Source organism: Argiope bruennichi, chromosome 5 (assembly GCF_947563725.1).
Source record: "Argiope bruennichi chromosome 5, qqArgBrue1.1, whole genome shotgun sequence".
NCBI classification, from domain to species: domain Eukaryota; kingdom Metazoa; phylum Arthropoda; class Arachnida; order Araneae; family Araneidae; genus Argiope; species Argiope bruennichi.
In genome coordinates this window covers 16,056,721-16,065,392 of record NC_079155.1, presented here as the reverse complement: position 1 = coordinate 16,065,392, position 8,672 = coordinate 16,056,721, and the positions used below count along the sequence as shown (strand labels likewise).

General features: G+C 27.9%; 1 protein-coding gene across 1 annotated transcript; it reads left to right on the top strand.

Moving 5' to 3' along the window:
- Positions 1 to 1,388: 1,388 nt before the first annotated feature.
- Positions 1,389 to 3,370, top strand: LOC129968193 (uncharacterized). The gene is made up of 4 exons (XM_056082045.1): positions 1,389 to 1,576; positions 2,028 to 2,150; positions 2,330 to 2,397; positions 2,752 to 3,370. The coding sequence occupies exons 1-4, from the start codon at positions 1,469 to 1,471 to the stop codon at positions 3,368 to 3,370; spliced, it is 918 nt and encodes a 305-aa protein (XP_055938020.1). The 5' UTR covers positions 1,389 to 1,468.
- The last annotated feature ends 5,302 nt before the right edge of the window (positions 3,371 to 8,672 follow it).

Below are 8,672 nucleotides of genomic sequence, written 5' to 3'. Positions count from 1 at the left end.
TAGCGCGAACTGGGGCAGAGAGTACGTCTTAGCTACTCACGCACGTCCACAGATAGAATTGATGAAGAACAACCATGCCGGAATTGGGACTCGAACCCAGGACGCCCAGATCACAAAGAAGACGCACTACCCCATACCAGGAAGCCGGCGGATATATAAATAATAATACCAAGCAAAACTTACATAATATGTCTTTTGGACACTTATATTAATACTCCAAGGAATGTTGCTGAATATTGGCCCACCTTACTATTTTATCTGTCAGATCAGTACTAGCACGTACTACAAATAATTAAAGACAAATGTCTTCGATTATTTTTAAAAATTCGCCATTTCAATTGCTTTTGAAGAAAAATTATAAAATTGGAAAGGTTTCATTAAACCTTTCGTATTAGTTTTTATCTTTTGGATTGGTTATTCATTCATTTTCATCAACCGAATGACCTTAGCATAGCGTCTCCCAAAAAGCGTTACCTGAAGGTATGGGGATCGAATGGATTCACCATGTCCCTAGAGATGCATAAACCACGATTTTTTGAATAACAAATAATTTTGCTATTGTTATTTTTAAATATTTGTTCCAAATATCTGTTATTTCAATCATATTATAAATTAAAAATTATTACTTAATATTAAATATAAAATTTATTAATTGTAATTAATAATTTACTTTAATTACTATAATATATTACTTAATAATTTACTTTAATACTTAATTTACTTAATTTCATACTTAAGTAATGTGTGATTGAATTAACTTATCTGTTTCAGCTTACATCTTAAATTTGATTTTTTTTCAAAACTGTTTATTTAATTTCTTTATTGGAGTAAACCATTTTCTGGAAAATTTCAATTAAATATATATGTCATTTCTTTAAATTGTTTACTTTAGTTCTATATTCTACTAATAGATGGCGCCAGCAATAAGCTGAATATATGCAAAGTCGAGTCAAAAGCAATTAAAAAGAATTTGTATGGCATAGTGCATCATCAAATGCGAATATCTGAAGGTCAAGATCACTCTCATGAAGTGGAGCAGCGACTTCACACTTTCCAGTAAAGTCACCGCTCCTATAAATTTCAGTGATATGCAATTCAATGATACGATAATTCCAAGAATAACCGGTCCGTTCACTTTTCAAGCCATTCACAGATTTCTCCTTTTCTGTTTCGTTCGAGAGCTTCCATTGGACAGATCGTATCGATTTTTACTTTCCAGTGAAGTCACCGCTCCGGTAAATTTCAGTGATATAGTATCGATTGTTACTTTCTATCGTAATCCAAAACCTGTAATCGAAATATCACTAGTAAGATCGGCGAGTTCGCAAATTGTACAGACTAAGTCTATGGCAAAGGATACCGACGTGCTCTGATTGGTCGATTTCTTTCGCACAGACTTTCTATGCTGTAGCAACCCTGTTACATTGTTGTTTAGTTGTACGTACTTTTTTGCCTGCCAATTTTCAAAATGGAGAAATTAAATCTTCCAGAGAAATACAGTTATAAAATAATTGAGATTGATGAGAATAGAGCTATTTTTTGCATTTCTGATCTTGTAAATAAAGAATCAGCTCAGGTAGCAATTTTTCTGTGAAGTATTATTAAAATAAGACTTGCAAATCAAGCTTTCATTTTACGGGAAATGATCGGCCAATTTTTTAATTAAATTTTCATGTTAAAATCATTACTATAAAATATTTTTATGCAAATGAACTATATTTATTAAGATATTTAGATGACATTAAACAGAATAGAAATCATTATAATTCTTATTGAATATTCATGTAAAATAAAATAACACAAGGAGATATTTATTTTTTAATTTTGTATTCAAATTATTACCATTAGATGTCTATCTGCAAATGCGCTATATTTGTTAAGATATTTAGATTCACATAGTTATTAACAATCTAATTATTAATCTTGATATTTGTTATTAACTTAATATTAAGATTTATAAATATGTAAATAGTTTATACATTTCTTTTGAATACTTATTTCTTGCATTTCTGTAACACATATTTTAGGAATGGATTAAAGAATATGAACAAAGATCGGAAACAGTTTGGCGTGTTCAGAGAACACATAAATCAACTGGACGCCTTAATGTTTATAAAGGTGACTTTAGATGCCAGCACAATGTGCAACAGGTAATAACTAATATTTTATATTTTACTGCTTCAAATGCATTATGTGTGTTATTTTAGACACTTTATGTTTTATCATTTATATAATGACAAGGTTAGATTTAAAGTTTATTTAGCTTCTACTGAAATTCATTGGCACAGTGCTCTCATTATTGATAATTATATAAAGATTATTTTTACAGGTATCAAAACATGTGAAAGAAAGTAAAAATACTGGATGCCCTGCAGTTCTTAAAATTACTATTCAAAGGTAAGTTTTAATTATTTAAATTTGATTAATAATAATAACAAATAACATATATAATAATGTGTAATCAAATATTTTTATTTAGTGTGATTGTTGGATTTATTTGTCACTTACATACTTATAAAACTAATTTAAAAAATAGATTACATTTTTCTTTATATGTGTCAGTACCTAATATCTTCATTTACTTATTTATTTTTCAGTATCAATAATTATTTCTTATATTTTCAATAATAATTTTTTATTTCTTATATTATTAGGAATTATCATATTTTGGAAAGCTTATATATTTTCTTTGCTTTTATTTTAGATGTTTAATATATCCATGGTAAAATATTCAAATTATTTTGATTACAGGTATTTTTCACTGCCAAAACACAAAGATCCACTCCCAGAAGTTATAGAGTTTCCTGCATTATGTGAGCTTCTGTACTTGCATAATCATTTGCTTGACAGTGCTGCTGTTAAAAAGTTCAGGCCATTATCAAACCTAACGCAAAAGCGTCTGATAGAATTGTTTGAATTAGGACATACTGCAGCTACTGCAAGACAGTTGTTGCAAATGGAATTAGAGCTTCAGAGTAATGAAGATTATGTAGAAGCATGCATGGACAGTTCTAAGCTACCTTCATTATCTGTCGTAAATCACTTGTTAAATAATGAATTTAGGAAAATCTATGGATCTCGAAGAGAAAGTGATATTGACAGGGAAGTTGAAAAATATATTTCCTCATACAATCAACAGCCATTCTGTAAAGCTGCTTTTTCAAAAGTAAAGAACAGTTTGGCGATTGCTGTAGTGACGCCGATAATGAAGCGAAGTATAGATTTACTTAGCAATGTTCAAGAAATGATAATGCTTGATGCATCTAGCCACATGGACAGACTAAATCATCGTGTTTATTTTTTTATTTCTCCAGGTGTAGCTGGTGGAATACCTATTGGCTGCATTATCACAAATGCAGAAGTTAACTAATATTTTTCGTGAAGGAGTGAAACTTCTTTGTGAGTGTTTCCCTGAGAAATGCTGTTTATTGCAAAATGGGCCACTGATTGTAATGACAGATGATGATCTGAAGGAAAGAGAAGTTCTGAGTAAAATATGGCTGAATTCTACTTACTTACTCTGTCAGTTTCATGTGCTAAAAGCAGTGTGGCGATGCTTATGAACAGTGAAAATAAAGTTCTAAAAGAGCACCGTCAAAAATTATATTTTTCCTTTAAATCATTGATGTATGCAGAAACTGAAATGCAACTGAAAGAGTTGTTTCAAAATATGTTGGAGAATAGTACAGTCAGGAAATATGACAAGTTCATCATATATTTGAGCAAGTTGTTCTCCAAAAAGCATTTATGGTGCACTTGTCATAGAAAAATGCTTTTAACCAGGGGAAACAATACAACAAACTATGTTGAAAGTTTGTTCAAAGTTTTAAAAGAGACCATACTTGGACGAGTGAAAGCATTTAGCTTAGTTCAATTATTGGACTTCATTGTCACAAAATTTGAGAAGTATCTACATAGTAGATATTTAGATTTTAGTTTTGGTCGTTCTAACAAAAAACTAGTAAAAAGGTTTTTGCCTGATGATAAAGGAATAATTCAGAACATCAGATCACTAAATAAAGATAACACTTATTTTGAAATTGATCAACATTTTGTTGATTTGGAAAGTTCCATTTGTACTTGCTTTGTTGGCATGAATGCAACAAAAGCAAGCATTTAAGTTCTGTGATTTTGGAACAAAATAAACAATCAACATTTGTCTAGAAAGTAGAAAATTAATGTATGAAGTGGCTACTGGGAAAAAATTGGATTCAAATAGCACCCTCTTGCTACCTTTAAGTTTTAACCCATCACACAATTTTCCTTCTTCTCAGTCTGATGATGCTCTACAACCACAATTTTCTTCTACGGTACTTCCACATTCATCTAACGATATACTTTCACAATTTAATAATAATACACTTAAACATTCTTCAAATGACACGCTTTCACCTAGAGATATTGACACATTTTCACAGCCTTGCAATCATATAACATGGTTCTACCAACTATAAACACTACTTCACAGCCCATTGCAGCTACATGTCAAAACTCGGACAGTGAAACAGATGATGATGATGGTGATTATTTACAAAAATTTGATGATATAATTAATCGGATTACATCCGGTTACAAAAATAATCCTGATGTTTTTAAGCCAGCAATAAAAAAAATGGTGTAGAATGTTAACAAGTTTGGAAAAACAGAAACTGGATTGGTGTCTGCCTTGCATAACTTTGGAAGGTACTTTTTTAAACTTATTTTTGTAGGCTTGTTAAGTTTGCATTAGAAAATTCGCAAGATAGAAAATAAGATTTAATGTGTAACAATTTAATGTTTATATTATATTGTAGCAAATTAATTTTATTATTTTTAAAGACTAAACTTTTTTAAATCCAGTTTTGAAGGGTGTTTAGCTTTAGATTTCTTAATTGTTTGATGTTTTTCTTTTAATTTTTATTGCTGTAAAAATTGAAACTGAAAGAGTGATACATTTACTACAATATACATTCAATACAAGAATCTAAAAATGTATTGTTAAAATTTTAGCTAAACAGTGTATGGGTTTTTATTAATTTTATTTTAATGTTCTCTAAAGTATAATTAATGTTTATGTTATGGGTTAATACTAACAACTTTTTTTACACCACATTTAAAGAGTTTAGCGAAAGAAAGTGTCAAATAACAATTTAAAAACTTATACATTCATCATTTATAATATGGTAGGATATTATTCTATAGAAAATTTAATAAGAGAGTTTCAGTATGAAAAGGCGTTTTGTAAGTATCTTTCTGATATTTTTATACATTCTAAAGCTAAATTTCTTTAATTTATTAAAATGTCATGTAGGACTTACTTCCAGTAAACTCTTCGGTTGTATGATGAAGTTGGCAGAAATTTACTTAGATTTCTTCTTTTGTTTTCCCCTCCTTTTAGAAACCTTAACTACTCAAGCAGAGTTTTGAAGTGCAGCAGAAGGAGAGGCAATCAAATTCCTGTTCAACCTACAGCAATTGCAAGAAGAAAATCTATTTATTCTGGTAGGAAAACTCAAGTTGGTGGAAGGCCAGTTAAACGAGCATTACCACCTGCCCTAAAAGAACATACTTATGGAATATTCTCTGAGTTACCAAAAAAACATCGAAAAACAAAACATAGTTTGACGCATTGTGTTGAAAAGAATGTATCTCTTCCAAATTAATTTATATTTATTTTATTACTATCATGCTTTTAAAAAAATATGTGCCTTGTTTTTTTTTTTTTTTTTTTTTTTTTGTACATGCTTTAAAAATGTATTAGAACATTTTAACAGGATTTGTATGGTGTTAAAATAATTAGTATTAATATGATATAAAATTTTAATGCTATTATGGTATTAAATAGCACTTCCATGAAACTGTTGTATGTTAAATATTTTTCAGCTTATTATATATTAAATACTAAAGAAGTTGAAAAAGTATTAACAAGTTGCTCTGTTGTATATTTAAACATTTTTAGAAGATGAATAAAACATACCTTTAAAACCAAAGAGTCCTGAATTTTTTTATTGATGTTATATGTATTCATATATATCAAACTTTTCATAAAATTATTATACATCAAACTTTTCATAAAGTAATTATTTACATGTGCATTCTAAAACTTACTCCTATGCATTGAACTCATTCACAAACTTACTCATTCTACTCCTGCACTTTCTTTTCCTTAGTTTTTATTATTTTCTGCAATACTTCAAACTTCTGGAATAAATTGTTTTCAAAGTACATGATTTTAAGCAGTGTATAGAAGAAACAAAGAAAAAAAGAGACTAATTTTTATCATAAAAAATAGAAGTTGAAAAATTAGTTCCTAGGGATTAAAAAGCATTAGGAAGCACATAGCCTGAAAGGATTTGCATCTTCCTTTCCGGCTGAAAATTGAAGTAGTTATTTACATAAAACATAGTTTGTACTTATTTAAAATATAAAACACTAGATATTTATGATTAAAAATCTATTTAATGTAATTGGTTAGAGTTTTTTTTAAAAAATTTTTATCCATATAATTAAATTGACTAGTCATGCCAACGAATGAAAAGTGAAATGAAGAAGGGATTTAACATAGCGCCTGAACTTAAAAATGATAAGAACATTTTATATTAGAATATCGAGAATATTAATTTTTTTTAAAATTTCAAATATAAGAAAAAGAAATATATGAAGTATTTATAGTTTTTATTATCTTCTGTAAACCTGTATTTCTATATCATTTATAAATCTATCAATTAAACAAAGAGAGAAAAAGCATTAGGAAAAATGTATTCCTAATCCACAAAATCTTTCATTCTAAGAATTGTAAAAATAATCAGTATTATGCTATTATTATGAGATATTAAAAAGCAAGTCTACCATCAACATTTTATACATATGAATTATTTTTACTGAGAAATACAAAAAAAAAAAAAAAAAAAAAAAAAAAATCATTTTTAAAAACATAAATGGGTACAAAAGTCTTCAAACTATAATGAATGTTTTAATTTATTTGTAAAAAGAGATCATGTCCTAAATAAGTTTTTCATTTTGAGGTTTTTAGATATACTCCATAAATATAGTTCACAAAGGAGGCAAAAATAGACTAAGTATTTAGAATATTCATGTTTAAAGTCAGCATATGTTTTTTCAATAAAATAATTTATGTGAACAGTAAAATCTGTACTAAATCTATTTTGTTTTGATAGTTAGTATCTACTATTACTCCAACTGAAATAAATAAATTGCAAAATATAAGAAAATTTCCAATTGAAAAGAGTTTTTAAAAAAGTTCCTAAAAAATAAAAATTTTATTTTTCATTTTAAAGTACATAGCAATGACTTTAATGCCATGTTATGCCATTTTTTGTAATTTTATTAAACTGTTTTCATTGTTGAGGGAATGAAGATATATTATTTGCTCTAGATAAAATTCAAACTGTATTCGCTTGTGGAAATAGAAAAAATATTGTAAGAACTTAACTAATATATTTAAGTTACAAATACTAAAGACACATGTTTATAAAATTTTAATTGTTTGAATGTCCAAAGAAATTGTTTTCAAATGGAGTTGGGGATATATGACTTTAGTTATTGCAAAATAAATATTAAAACAATTCTTTTTAACATCTCTTAATAAAAATTTTGGAATAATTAATAAAAGTTTTGAAAATTATATTAAATTTCTTAATATTATTTATTACTCTGAAATATATTTTTATAAAAATAAATAAAATATGTAAAATTATCCCCCCCCCCCTATTTTTTACGGTTTACATGTAATATTAATCTGGAACACATATACAGCTGAAAAGATCAAATCCTGAAATCTAAATTCAAGAAATATAAAAATTACAATTTATTAAAAATATTTTTTTGTGTGTGTTTCTTCTTAATATTATTTTGATATAACTAAAAATATTAGCTATGATATCACATATTCTGTTAAAGCTTACATATTTATACGTTTTGGGCATTAAGTAATCGTCTCCCCATATGTAGTTGATGGGAAAGTAACAAACGTTCAGCGACAAGTTTCAATGACTGCATAAATTATCTAATAAAGGCACGAAAATCATAGCAAAATAAGAATAATTCAATTGCTGCATCATATGTTGAATAATTCCGTTCATATAGTTTTTATACTTCTGTGCATTAATAACATTAGTTACTTGTATTACTAGTTTCATAAATTAGAAATAGAAACGTTTTTCACAATTGAAATAGTTTTCTATTTGGTTTGAAATAATGTTTCATTAAAAACAAATATTTAGAGAAAACAATTATATTAACAAAAATTAGATCGGGTTGATATTCACTCGTATCTTCTATAAAACTAATAAAAGGTACAAGGTGTGAGCCAAATAAGCGATAACTACACTATTATGAGTGCAAAACATTGCCAAAAAAATGCCAAGGCTTAAACCAATCAGAGCACGTCGGTACCCTTTGCCATAGACTTAGTCTGTACAATTTGCGAACTCGCGTAAGATCGTATCAAGGATTTGAATCACACCCCTCTTTGAAAAGTATTGATCACTGGTATTTGTGACTTTTTGATATTGGTTACTTAATAACCGCTCGTAAAATATTCGTCATCCCTATGTTTAACAACTTTTCTTAAATGAAATGATACACGCTCTATCAGATCAGGATCCAAATGGTTGGATCGCATCTGCATTCACATTATGGGGTCTGAATTGCAAAATTATTTTGGTATTTCT